Source organism: Antedon mediterranea, chromosome 6 (genome assembly GCF_964355755.1).
Source record: "Antedon mediterranea chromosome 6, ecAntMedi1.1, whole genome shotgun sequence".
NCBI classification, from domain to species: Eukaryota; Metazoa; Echinodermata; class Crinoidea; order Comatulida; family Antedonidae; genus Antedon; species Antedon mediterranea.
The window spans coordinates 11,569,884-11,592,910 of NC_092675.1; the positions used below are offsets into that span (position 1 = coordinate 11,569,884).

At 34.7% G+C, this 23,027-nt stretch overlaps 2 protein-coding genes across 4 annotated transcripts in view; one reads left to right on the plus strand and one right to left on the minus strand.

The window, feature by feature from the left end:
- Nucleotides 1–23,027, minus strand: part of LOC140052635 (protein phosphatase 1 regulatory subunit 42-like) — a 53,929-nt gene that overhangs the window by 5,134 nt on the left and 25,768 nt on the right. For all 3 annotated transcript variants that reach the window (XM_072098304.1, XM_072098303.1, XM_072098302.1), the window contains exons 2-3: nt 12,195–12,352; nt 42–208 (exon numbers count right to left, since the gene is read on the minus strand). In XM_072098304.1, coding sequence (XP_071954405.1) covers nt 42–208; nt 12,195–12,326 — 299 coding nt within the window. In that variant the 5' untranslated portion in view covers nt 12,327–12,352. The remainder of the gene's footprint in view (nt 1–41; nt 209–12,194; nt 12,353–23,027) is intronic.
- Nucleotides 3,672–7,071, plus strand: LOC140051710 (uncharacterized). Its single transcript, XM_072097004.1, has one exon. It carries the CDS (start codon nt 3,925–3,927, stop codon nt 7,069–7,071), a length of 3,147 nt encoding a protein of 1,048 aa, XP_071953105.1. The 5' UTR covers nt 3,672–3,924.

Sequence of the window (23,027 nt, forward strand, 5' to 3'; positions counted from 1 at the left end):
TACAAAGTAAGTACAAATACAAAAACAATAATAGTATTTACAGTTTTGATAACTTTGTGAGCATTCCAAGATTCTCGATCTTTTGTATGGCATTATTTTGCAGGTACAGATGGGTAAGATTGGAAGCAAATCCAAGGTTAGTGATGTTTGAGATACTGTTATCATACAGATAAAGTACTGATAAGTTCCGACATTGTGACAGATCATCCTTGGGTAGAAACAAAACAAAGAACTAGAATTTAATTCGTCACTTTGACAAATTATAGGTGATCATTTTTATTATTTTATTTTTAATTTTTTATTTACTTTTAAATCATGCACGTTTGTTGAAATACGATCGCAAAATGTTGATGTATACCAATGCCATCCTATGACCCGATGCCTATAATCCTGTGTCATATAGAATATATACAGTACTGTTTATACTGTATATTTATATACAGTGTAGCATAGGTGAAATTATGGGACCGAAATCATGTTGTAATTTTTGGGTATGATGACGTTATAAAAAAAAAATTGAAGATGACAATTTTGGAAGATAATGAAATGAGCAAACAAATATAAGGTTTGGAAGTAAATTTAGCATGTAGAAACGCGGTGCACGCTCTTTGAAATGTGTATAACTTGGCTAAAGAAATTTACAAACTACTTTTTAACTTGAACTGGCCATATGATAACGTCACAACATACAATAAACTTAATTTTTATAAGAATTCATATCTACATTTCATCAGCTTTCATAATAAATTATAATTATCAAGGTAACCTTCAATTCTGAAGAGCTGTAAATATTTCAAATATACAGCGAAGGTGAAATTACAACCTACGTTATTCAAGTTTGTACGCATTATGACGTCATTAAAATGAAAATGGTGGCAACTCATGAGAAAGTCAATTAATTGAGCAATCACATACTCAAATTTGAATGAAAATCAGGTACAAAATAACTGAGATACGCTGAGTTGAATGTGGTATCTATCTATGACAAAAGAGAAAAAACCTAATTTTTAAATTCAAGTTGCCATTTTGTAGTTACATGAATTCATATCTACAACTCAATGGCTTCCATCCAGAATAAGTTGAAAAAAATGGGGTCATAGTGCATTCTGAAGAATTATTTTCATTTAAGAAATGCCCTATTTTAAAACCATTTTCATCACTTTTGTGCAATTAATGTGCGTATTTTGTCTTTTTTAATCTGCTCGTATAGCATTATTTTAAGTCGGAATGGATTCACATGACCCCACGTGCACATGCGTTTTTATTTGCTAATATGATCACCTATTGTTATTGTATGAAATCTTTATTATTTATTTATCTCTGTACAGATTTTGTGTAACAAATATCTCAAAAAGTTAAATGTCAATGATCACAAATTTTTTCACAATGTCTTAACTTAATCCTAATCTTTTCAGTGTGATCACTCATCTGTGACATCATTTATACACCATTTTGTGAAATCACATCAATCATATCTCCATAACTCATCATCACATATCAATAAAATTCACTAAACATGAACTTCAGGTCAAAGGTAAAAATATTAGCAAAATATAAACTTACACCTTCCAAGGTCATGCACGTGAAATTGCGCGTTAACAATTTTAAAAACTCAGAATTAAGTTTTGATCAAATTAGAGCATGGATTAGGCCATTTGCATTTACTGCGCAAAAACACGTTTTTGCGCGCTTGATTCTTAAAAAGCATTAAATAAATATTTTCACAAAAGTGCTGAAAATGGTAAAAAATAAGGCATTTTTAAAATGAAAATAATTCTTCTGGATGCACGATGACCGCCAACTGTTTTAACTTTTTCTGGAAGCCATTGAGTTGTAGATATAAATTCATGTAAACATTTGACGTAAAAAATGTTGTGACGTCATCAAATGGCCACTTGAATTTAAAAATTAGGATTTTTTATCTTTTTTTTGTAGGTAATCACATTCAACATAGCGCATCTTGGTTATTCGAGCCCAATTTTCGCTCAAATTTCAGTATGTGCTTGTTCAATTAATTATCTTTCTCTTAAGTTGCCATAATTTTCATTTTAATGACGTCATCATGCATAAAAACTTGAATAACGTAGGTCGTGTAATTTCACCTACACCGCATATTTGAATATTTTACCTTGATGATTATAATTTATTATGAAAGCTGATGAAATGTAGATATGAATTCATATAAAAATTAAGCCCATCGGATGTTGTGACGTTATCATATGGCAGTAGTACTTTTTCATCTCTTTCGTCAAAGTTATACGAATTTCAAAGAGCGCGCACCGCGCTTCTACGTTTTTTCTTCCAAATTTTATATTTATTTGCTCAATTCATTATTTTTTTTAATTGTCATCTTCAAGTTTATTTTGATCATGCCATCATACTAAAAAAGAAGACTAGCCTTCGCGCATAGCGCGATACTTGGCCAAATCAAAATTGGCCTCCTGACATTGACCCAATTTTCACCAAAAGTGTATGTCTTATGCTGTGTGATTTAGGCTAATTTCACTACAATCATGTGTATACGAGTTTGGTGTACAGGTTATGTAACCAGCCTTTCAACGAACAATAGCTTCAGTCGGCTAACAATAGAACACCAACGCTAAAAACAAACGGGTGAATTTGAAAAGAAATAGGTTTTGTAAACTACTCGCATCAAAAAACCTCTATATTAAATCTAATTTAGTTTTAAAATTACAAATCACAAATTATAACACTTGCCTCTTGTACAAAAATGAAGTTTTTTGGACAAGTAGTTCCCGAGAAAATGCAATTTAAGTACTTGTTAATTTAAGACTGCTCACCGGCTTTTTATAATTCTGTCCTATCTTTTAACACTAGCAGGTCTGAAAATAATTTTTAAAAGTGGCCCAGAATTGGAACCGTGGTCCGGATTTTAACCAAAATTGGGCGGTGTCTTCCTTGCACCAGGTGACATGTATGGTAGAAATTTGGAGTCATTCGAATCAAAACTGTGAGCGCTAGAGTGATGACAAACAAACAAACAAACAAACAAACAAACAAACTAGCCTTCGCGCATAGCGCGATACTTGGCCAAATCAAAATTGGCCTCCTAAACAAACTTGACATTGACCGATTTTAACCCGATCAAAGTTCAGTATATGTCATAGCCGGTATCGTCACTGCACATCGAGCCACTTGCATAAAAACAACCCGATCAAAGATCCGTACATGATATAAACCTCCGTTGTTACATAAAAATATGGACATATTTTTTCTATATTTCATTATTCATTCGTAGCAATTTTGAAACGTTTAAAATTACCTGAAACCTACTCTAATTTCATAAAAAATGAATGTTGACAATTTAAAAAATGTTAAGCGCAGGTTCGCGTATATGCGCTACGCGCGTAATTATATTGCCATATTATAAAATATGACCTGACATTTATGAGTACCAAATTTTGTTTAATTATGATAAACAACCCGATCAAAGATCCGTATACGTTATAAACTTTTCTTTTTACATAATAATAAATACATAATTTTTATATGTTTCATTATAAATCAGGCGTATAATTGAACAAACAATACGGATATAAAAAAATCTTATTTCGTTTTGTTTCCAAGGTGAGACTCGAACACGGTACCACGAGTGGTATAGACGCGATCACAGACCATTGAGCCATACGCACATGTTTGAAATTTTAGGAAACAATCATCCGTGTATTTACTATGCAGTAACCACTTTGGTGCAATTTTATTACACACGGTTCAGCTGTTATGACCATATGCAAATTTGGTTTCCGGGTGAAATTTTCTTCAGTTTAACAGTTATCGTTTGTATAGTATATACTCTAACTGAACCTACATACAGATAGTAAATTATTCACTTAATAGTCATATACATATACAGGTATGTTTTGTAATTTTATCCTGTAATATACAATTAACCACATTTTCATAATGGCTCGTGCAAAAAGTGCTGCACAAAGACGAAAAGAGCAGAAAATGAAACAACGAGAGGTCCGTGCCTGTCAATCTCAAGAGAAGTTAGAAGAAACTCGCAAAAAATGTAGGGAAAGAATGGCTCTAAAACGAGAGGCTGAAACACAGGAAGAAAGAAATTTGAGGATCAAAAAGGTGAAATTAACTATGGAAACAAATAGGGCAAAGGAGACTGAGGAAAAAACTAAGAAAAGGCTTGATGGAGAAAAACATGCAGTGGCCGAAAGACGTAAACAGGAGACTGGGAACCAGACTAAGGAAAGACTTAAGAAAGAAAAACGTGCAGTGTCTGAAAGACGTAAACAAGAGACTGGGAACCAGACTAAGGAAAGACTTAATAGAGAAAAACGTGCAGTGTCTGAAAGACGTAAACAAGAGACTGGGAACCAGACTAAGGAAAGACTTAAGAGAGAAAAACGTGCAGTATCTGAAAGACGTAAACAAGAGACTGCGAACCAGACTAAGGAAAGGGTTGAGAGAGAAAAACGTGCAGTGTCTGAAAGACGTAAACAAGAGACTAGTCAGCAGACTACGGAACGACTTCAGAGAAAACAACTCAGAGAATCTGAAAGACGGAAAACGGAGACTGGTGTACAGAGAACACTGAGGCTTCGGGAAAAAAGGACTACCGAGTCACTAAGACGTGAAAACGAGTGCTCGGACAAACGGTCGAAAAGACTGAAAAATAGCCGATTAACAATGCAAAATATAAAACAACTAAGACGTACAAAAATACCTAGTAACGATGATATTGTGTCCGATTTTTTGAAAAATGTTAAGGATTCGGCAGATTATGTGTGCTGCTCTTGTCACCGGATGATGTTCAGAATAACGGTTGTTGAATTACATGGCGATCGCTACCCAAAAGCTAAACCATCAATGCTGGAAAATGTACTTTCATACAGAATCACATCGGCTCGTGGGAAACAATGGATTTGCAAAACTTGTCATTTAACACTCAAACGAGGAAAAATGCCCACGCAAGCAAAAGCTAATAATTTGTCTTTGACTGACCAACCACGAGCGCTAACAAATTTGAATGCTCTTGAACTGAGATTGATATGTCAACGAGTTCCTTTCATGAAGATGGTTGGGTTGCCTCGTGGAAAACAACATGGTATCCATGGTCCCGCAGTCAATGTACCAGCAAAACTTGATACAGTATGTTCTTTATTTCCACGATTACCATCGGAGACACAACTAATTCCAATGAAGTTTAAAAGAAGTTTAAAACATTCCTCGCATTATATCTATGACTATGTTGATATCGGACGGGTATTAACAGCTTTGAGATACTTGAAAAGAGACAATGTGTGGTACCACGAGATTGATATCAGAGACAATTGGGTTTTGGATGCTGAAAACGATGACAAAGAGCTCTTTCAAGCTTTAGTATGTACCGGTTCAGATAAAAAATCAGATGAGAATCTAAAAACAGCCGATGAAAACAGTGACTCAGAACATGACGGTCAAAGTGATGGTGAGAAATTTGACCAAGCTTGCACATGCACTGAGGTTGCTGAAACGAGTGGAGTCACATACCAAATTTGTAACGTTGACGAAAATAGCGATTTGGGGAAATTGAACACAATGGCAAAGGAAAATAACATGAACATTGTCGATGTTCCTGGAGATGGGGATTGTATGTTCTACTGCGTGTGTTATCAGCTTGAAAGATTAGAGATCACGAAGCTGAATGTCAAGGAGTTACGAAGTTGTCTATCAAAATATATGGTTGACAATGCAGATTGCTATCGAGACTTTGTTTGTGCTAGCGTAGAATCCAATGGTCTGTCCAATGCAGATACCGAGCAACCAGCTGGCGACGATCGTGCAATTTCCTTGATAAGCGATATCGAAACAAGAAAAGAAATACAATGGATAAAATACTTGGACCGTTTAGAATCTGGAACTCAGTGGGGTGAACATATTTCACTACAAGCTATTGCAGATATGTTTTCTTTGTGCGTGTTTGTTCATACAACAACAAATATGTTAAAGCATTCTGTTCGCTCAAGATCGGAGGTGAAACATAGTTTTCATGTTGGGTTGATTGGACAGTCTCATTACGTTGTGTTTGAACCTTATGCTCAAGAAAATAATGACAACGATGTCGAGCTGCCTGAATCTGTGTGGCAAAATTATGATGACGATGTTGATCAATTATTGGCAGTACATGAGATAAATGAAGAGGGTAATAATGACAGTGATGAAAATGATGCTGAAGATGCTGATGCTTTTGAAGCGGCTTCAAAGATTCGTGGCTTGCCCTATGAAACTAGCATGGTCAAAGAAAACGCTGATCTTAAAAATAAATTGATAAGTGTCGCTCCAGCCGAATCGGAAAAACCGCAGCCGATACTCTGTGATCCTAATTTTGAAGAGCTATCGAATCCTGATAAATATCCTGATGGCAAGAATGCTCTAACAGCTGAAAGACCAATTGAAATAGCTCCACGGAAATACTTCAATCAAAGACTTCTTGATGTGGATGGACGTTTTGCGAAATCTATTGAATATCTTCTGAGCGCACAATATGCTGTGGAAAACAAACAAGTTCAGGGTGACATAAACCACTTTATATTTCGCAGAACGGCCGGAAAACATTGTCATGGTACACGTCTAAATGTTGGCCTTACTAAGAATGTTGAGAAGATGAATGAACTGATAAAGGGCGACCATGCATACAAGATTCTAAAAAATATACGAGGTACACCTGCCTATTTTCAGACTGTATTCTATGATGTGTTAGCAATGGTGAGGCAACTTGGAATTCCAACATGGTTCTTCACTGTATCTGCTGCGGATATGCAATGGGCAGATGTGATTCAAACTATAGCTAGACAATATGGGACAACACTTTCTGATGATGATGTTCGGAATTTGTCTTTTGCGGACCGTACCATGTGGCTTAGATCAAACCCAGTAACTGCTGCACGACAGTTTCAGTACCGATTGGAGTTGTTGTTTAAAGATGTTCTGAAATCCAAGGCGCATCCTTTGGGTGAGATTACGGACTACGTTATTCGTATTGAATTTCAGGCTCGAGGGTCTCCGCATGCGCATACATTACTTTGGGTAAAATATCACCTAAACTTGGCTTGAACTCAGATGAGGAAATATGTCAGTTTATTGATAAATATGTCACTTGTGATGCTTCTGATGAAGACAATTCATTTACAAATCTGGTGCAACGGGTGCAAACACATTCACATTCTTCTTACTGTCGGAAAAAGGGTTCGTGTCGTTTTAACTTCCCACAAGCTCCTAGTATGCAGACAGTTGTGGCAAGAGAACCAGTTGATGACGAAAATGTGGCTGAAATACAGTATGAATCAAAGGAAGTACTCAAGTCTGTCCACGATGTATTAACTGATACAGAAACGCCAAATGACATCAGTATGGGAGAGCTTCTTTTTAAAGCAGACGTGGAAGAAGATAAGTACATGAACTCGCTGAAGGTTTCACAAAAAGGCAACCACATTGTTTTGAAAAGAGTTCCACGTGAAGTATTTGTCAATGCCTACAATCCTACCATATTGAAAGCATGGCAAGCTAACATGGACATACAATTCATAGTTGACGCATATGCATGTGTTATGTATGTTGCTGCTTACATGGCAAAGGGTGAGAAAGGTATAGGTGAGCTGATAAAACAAGCATGTAGAGAATACAAAGACAAAGATATTAAAGGCATGCTGAGACGTGTTGGGTCTGTGTTCTTGAATCATCGCGAAGTCAGTGCTCAAGAAGCTGTGTACAGAATCTTATCGATGCCCCTTAAGAAATTCAGCAGAAAGGTACTTTTCGTGAATACCGATGACAAGTCTGAACGTGCCAGTGTACTTAAACCCATGAAAGAACTTGAAGGCAAAAATGACACAGATGTGGACATCTTTCAAAAGAATATCATCGATAGATATGTTTCCCGACCAGATACTTTAAGCGATCTTTGTCTAGCAGAATTTGCGGCAAATTACTCAGTGACCTCTGTTGAAAAAGACGAAGCGGATGACAGTGTTCCATTTGTGCTTGATAACAACGAAGGTATAGTGCAGAACACAAGCAGAGATAGGTTGCCCAAACGCATTAAATTGAAAGATGGCAATGGTATGATGTTTAGGCGAAAATTCGAAGCTGTGATACGATTTCGCAAATTCAACTCTGAGAAAGATTCCATGAATTTTTATCGAGCAAAACTAATGTTGTATTTGCCATGGCGAGATGAAGAGACTGACTTGATCGGTAACTATCCGGATTTCGAATCTCATTATCATGCAGTTTGTCGTCGAGTTAGTGACAAGGAAGCAAAATTCACTGAAAACCTTGACCTCATAGATCAAGCAATTCACGAGAATGCAGTGTATGGGCCCCCAGAACATGCATGGGCAAATGTCGCACCTGGTACGGAACATGCTAATTTGCAAGATGTAAATGAGGGTGTCGAAATTGAACGTCACATAGACCAAGAAGACCTAGATGCAAATGCTGCAATGCTTGAGGAACCAAGATGTGGTCCAACGTCAGATTTGATTGCACGTTATCAAATTGAAACTGATAGAGAACTGCTTTCACCCAGTGATTATAGAAAAATGGTGCGCGGTTTGAATGAGAAACAACAACAAATTGTGTTTTATCATAGAAATTGGTGCAAACATACAGTTATAGCCATCAAAAACAAACAGAAAGTAATTCCGTACAGAATCTTTCTCAGTGGACCGGGTGGAGCAGGAAAAACTCACGTGATCAGACTGATTCATTCAGACACCAGAAAGCTGCTTTCACTTTCACGGATCATAAAGCCAAATGATGTGACAGTGCTTCTGACAGCACCAACAGGTGTGGCAGCTTTTAACGTGGGAGGTATGACAGTCCATTCTGCTTTGCTATTAAGAGTCAAGAAATATGGACAAGGAGGTGAACCACTTACGTTTGAGAAGTTAAACACCCTGCGATCTAAACTTGAGAACCTACAACTGGTCATCATTGATGAAGTTTCAATGATTGGTTCCGATTTGCTGCTCAACATTCACAAGCGATTAGATGAAATTAAAGGTCAGTCTGGTGACGATATTTTGTTTGGCAACGTTTGTATTCTTGCTGTAGGAGACCTATACCAGCTACCGCCTGTGAAACAGTCACCCATTTATGCTCCAGTACATGATAGAATGGAGAGACTCAATGGTTCACTGTGGAAAGACCACTTTCAACTACATGAGTTGGATAAAGTTATGCGACAGAAAGATGATCAAGCTTTTGCCGAAATGCTTTGTCGAATCAGAGTTGGCAAACAAACTGACGATGATATTGAAATGCTGAAATCCCGAGTGATATCTGCAGAAGACGAAAACTATCCGGAAGATGCCTTGCATGTATATGCTTTAAATCGTGATGTTGATGAAAGAAATGAGAGGAAACTGGAATGTCTTGCACCGCTTGAAGAACAACGAACTCGTATCTTCGCGTCGGACGACAAATGTGACAGCACAGGTCTGGTAAATTTAGAGAATATCGCATCTTCTAAAAAACGTTCCGAGACAGCGGGATTGCACACAGTGTTGATTCTAACTGAAGGAGCACGAGTCATGCTGACATATAACGTTGACACAGCAGATGGTTTGGTAAATGGCGTCATAGGAACGGTTACATCAGTGGTAAAAAACGACAAAGGGAAGGTACTAACTGTTCTTGTTTGCTTTGATAATGAGCAAGTTGGACTAAAGGCGAGATCTACAAGCCAATGGAAAGACATATACCCACTTGCAGTTCCAATTAAGCGTCATGAAGGTAAATTTGATAAAGGTGGGAAGAAAGGTGCACAAATTGCCCGGAGGCAGTTTCCTTTGACGTTAGCGTGGGCTGTGACAATTCATAAATGTCAAGGACTCACTGTTGATCAGATTGTTGTTAGTATGAAAAATTCCAGACGGTTTGGACAAGGACAAGCCTATGTGGCATTTAGTCGTGTGCGATCTTTGAATGGTCTCTTCATCACAGATTTTGACGAGACAGGAATTAGAACCAGCCAAAAAATAGAAACAGAAATGAATGAAATGCGTGATCAATTGGTGCATTCTATTCCAAAGCCAAACTTTGTCAAACTTCCCAAACCTGAATGGATCACACTTGGTCATCTCAATGTTCACTACTTCTTAGAGAAATTATGTGACTTAAACAGCCACCATGAAACTGAACTTCTGGCAAAGACAGACGTCATGTGCTTTACCGAGACCTATTTGAAAAAGGAGCACAACATCGATCAATTTTTAATGATGCATAACTATATAGCGTTCAGAGAAGATGTGCCAGATGAACAAAACCACGCCGGCAGACATGGTGTTATGATATGTGCGTCACCACACTTAAGACCATTGGAGCTTCCTTTGATCTCAGTAACTGGACTAGAATCAAAAGTAGTTGTTCTCACGACAACAACATCTCGACTAATCGTTTCCGTTATATATAGAAAACCTTCACAATCAACAAAAGATTTCTTGCATTTACTAGACTCACTGCTTGCCCTGATGCCCTTGAATATTCCAACAATTGTACTTGGTGATTTCAATGATAATTTACTCAATGAGAAACAGTCCTCATTAACAGATTTCATGGAGAGGAATGGCTTTAAGCAGTATGTGTGCAGAGCGACAACTGATGGCGGATCTTTGTTGGATCATATTTACTTTAACAGACATGATATTAATTTGAATGGTACTGTTCAGATTCATGTGCATGATGTGTATTACTCAGACCATGACGCAGTATTCTTATCAACAAACTGTTTATGAAGAGACATTTGATCTGATATGTAATATAATATAATAATAATACAGAATAATATCCGCCAAGTCACATGCTATGATATGCACTTGATTTGAGGTAGATATTTGAAATAAAACCGAAGTGTTTTCGAATTATGTGTTTTGACCTTATTGTATTGTAGTAATGTGGAGTCATTCGAATCAAAAGCGTGTGTAAGCGATTTTGGTGTAAAGGTAAATCACAATTGGCCTCCTAAACAAACTTGACCTTGACCGATTTTAACCCGATCAAAGTTCAGTATATGTCATAAACCTCCCATGTAACATGAAAATAGAGACATAATTTCTCTAGATTTAATTATAAATCAGCCGTATAATTTATATACTAAGAAATATACTTGAACAATAAAAAAAAATCTGATTTCGTTTCATTTCCCAAGGTGAGACTCGATCTCGGTAACTTAAATGCTGTAGACACCAGCACAGACCACCGAGCCATACACAACTGACTAACATTTGAAGAAAGATTCCTATGTGTATTTAGCATTGTGAGCGATAGAGCGATGACAAACACACACACACAAACCGAACAATAGAACAGCAACGCGAAAAACACACTGGTGAATTTGAAGAGAAATAGGTTTTGTAAACTACTCGCATCAAAAAACCTGTATATTAAATCTAATTATGTTTTAAAATTACAAGTCACCAATTATAACTCTTGCCTCTTGTACAAAAATGAAGTTTTTTGGAGAAGTAGTTCTCGAGAAAATGCAATTTTAGTTTACTTGTAAATTTAAGACTGCTCACCGGCTTTTTATAATTCTGTCCTATCTTTTAACACTAGCAGGTCTGAAAGTAATTTTTTTAAATAGTCCAGAATTGGGACCGTGGTCCGGATTTTAACCAAAATTGGGTAGTGTCGTCCTTGCACCAGGTGACATGTATGGTAGAAATTTGGAGTCATTCGAACCAAAACTGTGAGCGCTAGAGTGATGACAAACAAACAAACAAACAAACACACACACAAACCGCACCAATCAACATACTTGGCCAATTTTCAATTTGGCCAAGTAACAAACAAACACACACACAAACCGCACCAATCAACATACTTGGCCAATTTTCAATTTGGCCAAGTAAAAATGATGTGGGTCCCGTAATTTCACCTATGCTACACTGTAGATATACAGTATATACTGTATGACATATAGGCAAGTTCAAGTTAAAATTAACGTTCCACTACTCAGAAGTGTATCAGGTCATAAGATGGCACACATCAACATTTTGCATTCATATTTTAATATAATTTTAAAAATAAAATGTCATTAAAATTATCTTTTATCAAAATAATCACCTATAATTCGTCAAAGTGACGAATTAAATTCTAGTTTCAATTAGAAATTATACAGACAGCATTTTCCATATCAAACTTAAATAAACAGTAAAAAGTAAATTTATAATTACTATGCCATCTATTTTCTTTTCAGCAAAGTAAAGATGAGTTAAACGTTTAAGGTAGTGGTTTAGAGATTCATCACGCTTCTTTCTGGCGTTACTCGATGCTTTGGCAATCAGGTCAATGGTCAACTTGCCCATCTTCAATCCTTACTTCACATTACATTCTAAAAATACAACAATTATTTTAAAGATGATATGAAAGGGTTTCAGAATTTTAAAAACACAGCAAAAATTAGATTCAAATACCTAGAGTAGTAGAACTTATTTATATACTAAATAAATAAATGAAATTTTAGTATAAAACCTCCGTAAAAAAATGGCCGACCAAATGACCCCTCATCTTGATTTTTATGAACGTTCGATACGCACATACTGTCAAGTTTACGCCAGTATTCTTAAAACCGGACTCGTAGTTCGAGCTAAAACTTATTTCATAAACCGAACTTCAACTAAATCGGCAGCTAAATCAGGCTAACCTCGACTAAATCGAGACCGATTTTGATTGGTTTTTTTAGTCCTCGAGGGGGCAGGCTAAATCGCTGACTAAATGGTATTTAAACAAGGTTTATAAAAAATGTAACAGATATTGAAGAATGACACCCGGCATTGTATCCACGGCAGCAGCCGTTATGCAATTGGTTAATAAATTTCAATACAATACAGGCATCACTGAATGGAAAAAACATAACATCATCATCATGTACACACAACGACGTCACGCTAGTGTAGAAAATACAGTACACTCGGATTCTGAGTTTGTTGTCAAACCATTCCAAATTTCCAAATATTTTACGAAATTACAACAAAGTTATAGTAGGCCTATAATAATAGTTGCTTGTAAATTAGCTAGGCCCAGACTGTTTAATTCGACGTAGGCCAGGCTACTACACAGTGGTGGCGTCAGGATCTTTCCAATGCTGGGGATAAATTCCGCGACAGGGGGGCTATGCAAGTATCACTAGGCTGGGGGCCAGGGGGGAACTTATACAGGTCCCTATTGATAAATGAAACGAAATTATAAGTCTACAGGACCATCCCGCCATACAGTAGATGGTTAGGTGGAGCTGAGAAAATTGTGAAAAATAGAGCTGCTAGGTACCTGCAAAAATGCAGTTTACATCAAAATATGAAACAAAATTACAGGTCTACAGGACCAGCCCACCATGGTTGTGGTGGAGCTAAGAACATTTTGAAAAATAGAGTTATTAGGTCCCGGAAATTGAACTTATTATACTTCAAAACATAAAAGTTCGAAACATACAAGTCACAAGAACCATCCCTATACCATGGTTGGGACTGAACTAAAAAAAAATTGGGAAATAGAGCTCTTCTTAAGTCCCCAGACAATGCACTGACTGTATTATATGTAACAAAATGTATAAATATCCATGACTAGCTCTATAGTTGGGGCTGAGCTTAAACATTTCCTTTGCATTATGGATGGAGTAACAGATATTGAACACATACCAAGTTTTAAATATTTTAGAATTCCAGAAGTGTTTTTTATTTATCAATGTTTTTGTATGTGACTATTTCGCTGTGCTCCACTGGTACCAAATTGGATCAATGGAGCACAGTGTATTAACCAACATTATATTAACATTTCTTTTGAATTAAAAAAAAGGACTTTTCGAATTCAAAAATATTTCTTGGTATATGTTTAATTTAAGTTGCTCAATGTACAGAAAAAATGCAATTCCTAACCTAACTTTTTTTTGCGCGTCAAAATCATTATTAGAGTTTTGAAAAAATATGTCGGAATTTTATGTTCTTTCATAAGTATTCTTAGACAAACACAAGTTATTAACTAGAATTTAATTCGTCACTTTGACGAATTATAGGTGATCATTTTTATCATTTTAATAAAATTAACATTTTTTAAACATGCATGTACGTTAACATACGATCGTTAAAAGTTGATGTACGCCATCCTATGACATGATGCATATACACTTATAGTGCTGAGTTCTACCAATTATGTGCCATACAATATGTACAGTATATACTGTATATCTATATACAGTGTAGCATAGGTGAAATTACGGGACTCATATCGTGTTCTAATTTATTGGTATGATGGAATTTTCAAAATAAACTCGAAGATGACAATTTCGAAAGATAATGAATTGAGCAAATAAATATAAGGATTGGAAGAAAATTTGACACGTAGAAGCGCAATGCGCGGTCTTTGAAATTTGTATAACTTTGACTAAAGAAATTTAAAAACTACTTTTTAACTTCAACTGGCCATATGATAACATCACAACATCCGATAGGCTTAATTTTAATATGAATTCATATCTACATTTCATCAGCTTTCATAATAAGTTATAATCTTCAAGGTCACCTTTAATTCTGAAGAGCTATAAGATATTCAAATGTATGGTGTAGCTGAAATTACACGACCTAGGTTATTCAACTTTTTACGCGTGATGACGTCATCAAAATAAAAATGTTGACAACTCATTACAAGAATAATTAATTGAGCAAGCACCTACTAAAAGTTGTGCGAAAATCGGGCTCAAATAACAGAGATGCGCTCTATTGAATGTGATAACCCACACAAAAAGATAAAAATTCCTAATTTTAAAATTCAAGTGGCCATTTGATGACGTCATACCATTTTGTACGTCTAATGTGTATATACATTTGTATCTACAACTTATTGGCTTCCATAATAAGTTAAAAAAATTGGGGGTCATCTGCCATTCTGAAGAGTTATATTCATTTTAAAAAGTCCTTATTTTTTACCATTTTTAGCACTTTTGTACAATTAGTGTGCGCATTTTGTCATTTTTAACGTGCTCGTATAGCGTTATTTTAAGTCGGAATGGACTCAAAATTGGTGAATGTACTAAGGATTGTGAGTAGAATGTGATTTATACAACAAATTTTTTTTTTTACGCATTTTAAGAATCGTGCGCACAAAAACGCATTTTTGCGCAGTAATTTTTGGAAACGCGCAAATGGCCTAATTCATGCTCTAAATTGATCAAAACCTAATTTTGCGCGTTTTAAATTTTTAACGCGCGATTTCACGTGCATGACCTTGAAACGCGCAACTTTTTATTTGCTAATATTTTTACCCTTGACCTGAAGTTTACCTGTAGTGAATTTCATTAATATGTCATAATGAATTATGGAGATATGATTGATAATGTGATTTCACAAAATGGCGTATAAATGACGTCATGGATTAGTGATCACGCTGGAAAGCTGATTAGGATTAAGTTATATTATTTGAAAGATATTCTGAAATTTTGGTAATCATTGACATTAAACTTTTTGAGATAATTGTTACACAAAATAGTGTACAGAAACAATAAAAAGAAAAAAAATAACTAGACATGTAACTCGTCACTTTGACGAGTTTGGTTATCCGCCGCGCAAGTGGTGCAACATTAACATTAAGGGGATAGGTTGAGGACAAAAGGAAGTGTTCACGTTGGCATTATGACCTGAACTGAAGAATATGATATGTTGTTATTGCTGAATTTTATTATTTAAATTCATATATAGTATATATAGTATACACAGTATAATCTGTATCCATATCACATACAGTGTAGAATAGGTGAAATTACGGGACCCGCTATTTATTGCAATTTTTAACATGTTGACGGTTTTAAAATGAAACGCGAAGGTAGCAATTCCGAAAGGAAATTATCTCACCAACAACGTATTAGCGTGTAGAAGAAATTTGAATACGTGAAATATTGATGCGCGCTCTTTTAAATGTAATGAATTATGACGCAAAAGATGAAAATACGACCTTTTTTATTTAACTGGCCATATGATGACGTCACAACATCCGATTGGCAACATTTTTACATAATTTTGTATCTACAATCCAATAGCTTCCAGAAAAAGTTTTAATCGTGATTATCACATTTTATTCTTACGAGCTATAACAGATTAAAATTTACTGTAAAGATGAAATTAATGCCACTCGTGATTTAAATTTTTAGGCATGATGACGTCAAAAAAATTAAAATATTTTTAACTCATGCGAAAGATACTTGATTGACCTAGACAATATTAAAATCGGGGTGAAAATGGAAAACGGATAAGTGGAGATGCGCTCTATTCAATGTGATGAGCTATGACGAAAGATACAAAAATCCTAAATTTTATATTCGCGTGGCCATACGATGACGTCACAATGTCCGGTTAGCTATATTAATACCTGATCCGACATCTACAACTCATCTACTTCTAGAATATGTCATCCACAAAAATTTGACCTTCTAGTTTAGAAAGTACGACTGTTTAAAAAAAGGCATATTTTAAACGAATTGTTTAACCTTTTCATAAAAAACGCGCGCAAATTGTCCAATTCGACGTGCTCGTATGACGTATCTTTAAGTCGAAATTGTTTAAAATTTGGTAAAATTACTAGAAAAGGCTGGAAAAACATAAATCACGCGAAAAAAATACGTTTTCAATGCTACGTGCGCACCGCACACGTAAAAATGTGCGCACGCGTGGGAATTTTTGACATGCTTAAAACGACATGAAACGCGTAGAAAGTTGATTATAAATTAATTTTGCGCATTTTGAAATTTTAAATGCGCGTGCGCGCGTAACTTTGTGTAAAACACGCAATTTTTTTTCAACAGAAAGTTAGCGGATGATATAAATTAAACTTTTGCAAAGTTTCACTTTAAAATGTTATTTGGTTTTCGACATATGTTAAATACAAGAAAATCGTTAAATCGCGCGTACGTCACGTTGCGCAATTGTAAACATCATGAAAAGCTTCGCTTGACGACGTTACATAAATGTCAAAATGTTAACCAGTGGGAAAGCCACTTCGCGTTTTGACCGTTAAATCGTGTAAAATCGACTTACTTCCGCATTGACGATTTTGAAGCGCCACCTATCGTTGAAAACTGAAACCACGATTTTTCGTCGCCTGGCAAATAAGTGCTGTTTTATTTTAAGCTCGCATGAATATTTAAGACCCGCCCAACATTACCTATTATGGTAAAAGCATTTCCTAATAAGTATTATTGAATAACCAATCGGTTTCCTTCAAAGAAACCGAAGCTAATACAATACATTCGGCGACTGAAGTCGGGACTCGTGAAATTTATAAATGTGGTACGATTTGACTACTGTTTTGTTGTCCATTTTCTGAATAGTCGGAGGTGCATCCCAACAAATTAAAAACATTATAATCAATTGTTTTATCAAGAATAATATTAGTTTAATCGAGTATGATATATTTCTATCCTGTTCAAAATGTGTTGGTGTATTCTCAGGCCTCGAAAGGTAGGTACATTTTCTAGCTGTGAGCGTGGTTTCGGCAACGCGAGACACGTGTGTCAGTATAGGCGATAGCGAGACGTGTGTTGTACTGTGTTGATGCTGATCCGATAGTCGTTAAGTTGTACTGATTACGAGTATCATTGGTCCTGGCCGGCCTAGCCTGGTGATCTGATCCCCCCCAAAAAAATATTTATTTTCAATCAGTATTAATATTATTATTTTATTTTTATTATTGATTTATTAGGCTCAATAGATGCCTAGCAGGCTACTACTAGTACTAGGCCTAGTAGGCCTAGATTATATAAATAATAATAGTAAATACTGTAATTTAATTAATAAAATACAGCTTCCATTTGCCTTACTTTTATGTCATCATATAATATTATAATTATATATACAACCAGACATTAACATTTTTTTAAATAATATTTATTATTTTTTCTGACACTTTCAGGAATCGTTGATGATGCAGAGTTCTTTGTCTTTGTGACTTCAAACTGAGAGTGAAGTTGATAAAAAAGATGACACCGGTACCTACCGACATTGTCATACCCAAACTATAATTTAATTATTTAAAACAAAATGTTGAATTACAAATATATGTGTTGCAGAGGATTTAGATGAATTACAATACAAATATTTATGTTGAATGCAAACCTACTACACTATACTCTGTAAATTATGTTATTGTCATGTGGTAGACCTTAAAAATTGAATATTTATTGTATGTTAGGCCTATTTTATATTTTATTAATACTGTATTAGTTTAATATTACTACTGTAGTATTATTATAATTTATATTATCATGGAGTAACTTTACTCCATGATATCATAGGCCTACAGTACTAGTTTGTACATGTTTTTACCCAAAAAAAATGAATAAATAATTTGTTATTCAATCTAATTGCTTGTTTGTTCATCAATAACAAAACAATTGTAAGCAAGTATATAACAGTTCTTGTTAGCCGCTTATTTCAGGTCATATTATTAATATTAGCTAGGCCCGACGCGCCCGATCACAACGTCACTAAGTGACTTTCCGCCCCTGGAACAATCGGTCGCTAATAGGGCTAGGCCTCGGACTCGTATAAAAGCTATTATAATAGTTATGATAAATATTCCTCAACTAAAATGTATACTGTGATAAATAAACAAGTAATAATATACGTTGTATTGGAATGTATTTATTTATATGAATTCTTATATGTGGACAATTATAAACATCGCGTATATCGTTCGATATAAATAAATTCATAAACACGATGACGATGTGTTTACAAAATGGCGGTTTCGCTAGTTTTCGATGGAACAAATAGTGGTACCTTTAGTTTGAATAGTCGGAGCTGCATCCCAACCACCGAATTTTGTATCTTAATATCGTATTCTGTAGATTATTAATTTTTCTAACAGGGATTTTAAATTCAGGACTGTTCAATTTTTCTAAATATTTTATTTTAATGATTTTCTAGGGTACAATTTCGAAAAAAAGACATTGGTTGATTTTGCCGTTAAATTACAGATTATCGTTTTGTTCAAATACATTTAATTTTACATGACAATATATTAAAACCATTTATGAATTTATTTCACTAACAATATTTTTCCGATAATCAGCTAAATTTACAAATATTGTGTTTTTCAAACACCCTAAAATTTAGCAATTTTGAACTAAATTAGAAAAGTAGGGCGCCCTCTCCGAGTCGAAATTTGACACGATTTGTCGACTGGCTGTCCCACTGTAACATAGTTAACAAAATGTTATGTTTGCAAGTTTTAGAGAAAAGCGTTACACAAAAATCATACAGAAAGAAAGAAGAAAAATAAAAAGTTGATGTTGATGATTTCGTACAATCACAAGAGGTTATCCTGCAACTTCGTTGCGGATAACCAACTAGACATGAAACTCGTCACTTTGACGAGTTAGTTATCCGCACGACAAACGCCACGTCCACGCCATACGTTGGAATATTGCACACGGAAAAAGATTATGGAATTATGACCTGAACTGAAGACTATGATATGTTGTTATTGCTGAATTCTATTATTTTGATTCATATATAGTATACACAGTGTAATCTGTATACATATCACATACAGTGTAGAATAGGGGAAATTACGGGACCCGCTATTTATTGCAATTTTTAACATGTTGACGGTTTTAAAATGAAACGCGAAGGTAGCAATTCCGAAAGGAAATTATCTCAGCAACAACGTATTAGCGTGTAGAAGAAATTTGAATACGTGAAATATTGATGCGCGCTCTTTTAAATGTAATGAATTATGACGCAAAAGATGAAAATACGACCTTTTTTATTTAACTGGCCATATGATGACGTCACAACATCCGATTGGCAACATTTTTACATAATTTCGTATCTACAATCCAATAGCTTCCAGAAAAAGTTTTAATCGTGATTATCACATTTTATTTTTACGAGCTATAACAGATTAAAATTTACTGTAAAGATGAAATTGATGCCACACGTGATTTAAATTTTTAGGCATGATGACGTCAAAAAAATTAAAATATTTTTAACTCATGCGAAAGATAGTTGATTGACCTAGACAATATCAAAATCGGGGTGAAAATGGAAAACGGATAAGTGGAGATGCGCTCTATTCAATGTGATGAGCTATGACGAAAGATACAAAAATCCTAAATTTTATATTCGCGTGGCCATACGATGACATCACAATGTCCGGTTAGCCATATTAATACCTGATCCGATATCTACAACTCATCTACTTCTAGAATATGTCATCCACAAAAATTTGACCGTCTAGTTTAGAAATTACGACTGTTTAAAAAAAGGCATATTTTAAACGAATTTTTTAACCTTTTCATAAAAAACGCGCGCAAATTGTCCAATTCGACATGCTCTTATGACGTATCTTTAAGTCGAAATTGTTTAAAATTTGGTAAAATTACTAGAAAAGGCTGGAAAAACATAAATCACGCGAAAAAAATACGTTTTCAATGCTACGTGCGCACCGCACACGTAAAAATGTGCGCATGCGTGGGAATTTTTGACATGCTTAAAACAACATGAAACGCGTAGAAAGTTGATCAGAAATTAATTTTGCGCATTTTGAAATTTTAAATGCGCGTGCTAGCGTAACTTTGTGTAAAACACGGAATTTTTTTTCAACAGAAAGTTAGCGCATGATATAAATTAAACTTTTGCAAAGTTTCAAGTTGAAATGTTATTTGGTTGTCGAGCTATGTTAAATACGACAAAATCGTTAAATCGCGCGTAAATCACGTTGCGCAATTGTAAACGTCATGAAAAGCTTCGCTTGACGACGTTACGTAAATGTCAATATGTTAAGATAGTTACCGAAATGTTATGTTTGCGAGTTTCAGAGAAAAGCGTTACACAAAAATCATACAGAATGATTTCGTACAATCACAAGAGGTTATCCTGCAACTTCGTTGCGGATAACCAATAACAATAACAACTAGAATTTAATTCGTCACTTTGACGAATTATAGGTGATCATTTTCATAATTTTATTGACATTAATATTTTTTAAACATGCACGTATGTTAACATACAATCGGAAAATGTTGATGTATGCCACCCTATTATACGCTATAGGGCTGAATTGTGCCTATTATATGCCATATACATTATGTACAGTATATACTGTATATCTATATACAGTGTAGCATTGGTGAAATTAAGGACACACAACATGTTCTAATTTTTTGGCACTGATGACATTATCAAAATAAAGTTGTGGATAACAATATCGAAAGATAATGAATTGAGCAATAAAATATAACAATTGGAAGAAAATGTGGCACGTAGAAGTGCGGTGCGCGCTCTTTAAAATGTATATAACTTTGACGAAAGAGATGAAAAAATTGCTTTTTAACTTCAACTGGCCATATGATAACGTCACAAGATTCGTTAGGCTTAATTTTTATATAAATTTATATCTAAATTTAACCAGCTCTCATAATAAGTTATAATCATCAAGGTCAACTTTAATTCAGAAGAGCTGTAAGGTATTCAAATATACGTTGTAGGTGAAATTACGTAACCACCGTTATTCAAATTTTAAGATGTGATGACATCATCAAAATGAAAATTTTGGCAACTCATGAGTAACATAATTGGTTGAGGTAGAATATATTAGAAATTAAAAGAAAATCGATCACAGATAAGCGAGTTGCGCTCTGTTGAATATGGTGGTCTATGACAAAAAGGGAAAAAACCTTGTTATAAAAATTCATGTGGCCAAATGATGACGTCTTACCATTTTGTACGTCTAATGTGTATATACATTTATATCTACAACTCATTGGCTTCCATAATAAGTTAAAAAAATTGGGGGTCACCTTCCATTCTGAAGAGTTATATTTATTTTTAAAAGGCCTTATTTTTTACCATTTTTAGCACTTTTGTACAATTAATGTGCGCATTTTGTCATTTTTAACGTGCTCGTATAGCACTATTTTAAGTCGAAATGGACTCAAATTTGGAGAATGTACTATGGAAGATGAGTAGAATGCAATTTGTACAAAAAAATGTTAATTTTTATGCTTTATATGTACGCACGCGCAAAAACGTGTTTTTGCGCAGTAATTTTTAAAACACGCAAATGGCCTAATTCATGCTCTAAATTGATCAAAACGTAATTTTGAGCATTTTAAATTTTTAACGCGCGATTTCAGGAGCATGACCCTACGTGCAGGTGCGTTTTTATTTGCTAATATTTTTACTCTTGACCTGAAGTTTACGTGTAGTGAATTTCATTAATTTGTGATAATTAAATATGGAGATATGATTGATAATGTTTTTTTACAAAATTGCGTATAAATGACGTCACGGGTGAGTGATCACGCTGAAAAGCTTATTAGGACTAAGTTAAAGTATTTGAAAGACATTGTGAAGTTTTGGTAATCATTGACATTAAATTTTTTGAGATATTTGTTACACAAAATCTGTACAGAAAGAAATTGCGAAGAAATATTTTTTTTTACAAAAACAATTTCTCACTAGAATTTAATTCGTCACTTTGACGAATTATAGGTGATCATTTTTATCATTTTAATGAAATTAATTTTTTTTAAACATGTACGTACGTTAACATACGATAGGAAAATGTTGATGTATGCCATCCTATTATACGCTTTTAGTGCTGAGTTATGCCTATTATATGCCATATACAATGTACAGTATATACTGTATATCTATATACAGTGTAGCATAGGTGAAATTATGGGACACACATCAAGTTCTAATTTTTTGGTATGATGCAATTATCAAAATAAACTCGAAGATGACAATTTCGAAAGATAATGAATTGAGCAAATAAATATAAGGATTGGAAGAGAATTTGACACGCAGAAGCGCAATGCGCGCTCTTTGAAATTTGTATAACTTCGACTAAAGAAATTTAAAAACTACTTTTTAACTTCAACTGGCCATATGATAACATCACAACATCCGATAGGCCTAATTTTTATATGAATTCATATCTACATTTCATCAGCTTTCATAATAAATTATAATCTTCAAGGTCACCTTTAATTCTGAGGAGCTATAAGATATTCAAAT

Bases quoted from the DNA above. Each gene is read 5' to 3' on its own strand.
- LOC140051710 (XM_072097004.1), top strand. From the start codon at position 3,925: ATGGCTCGTGCAAAAAGTGCTGCACAAAGACGAAAAGAGCAGAAAATG.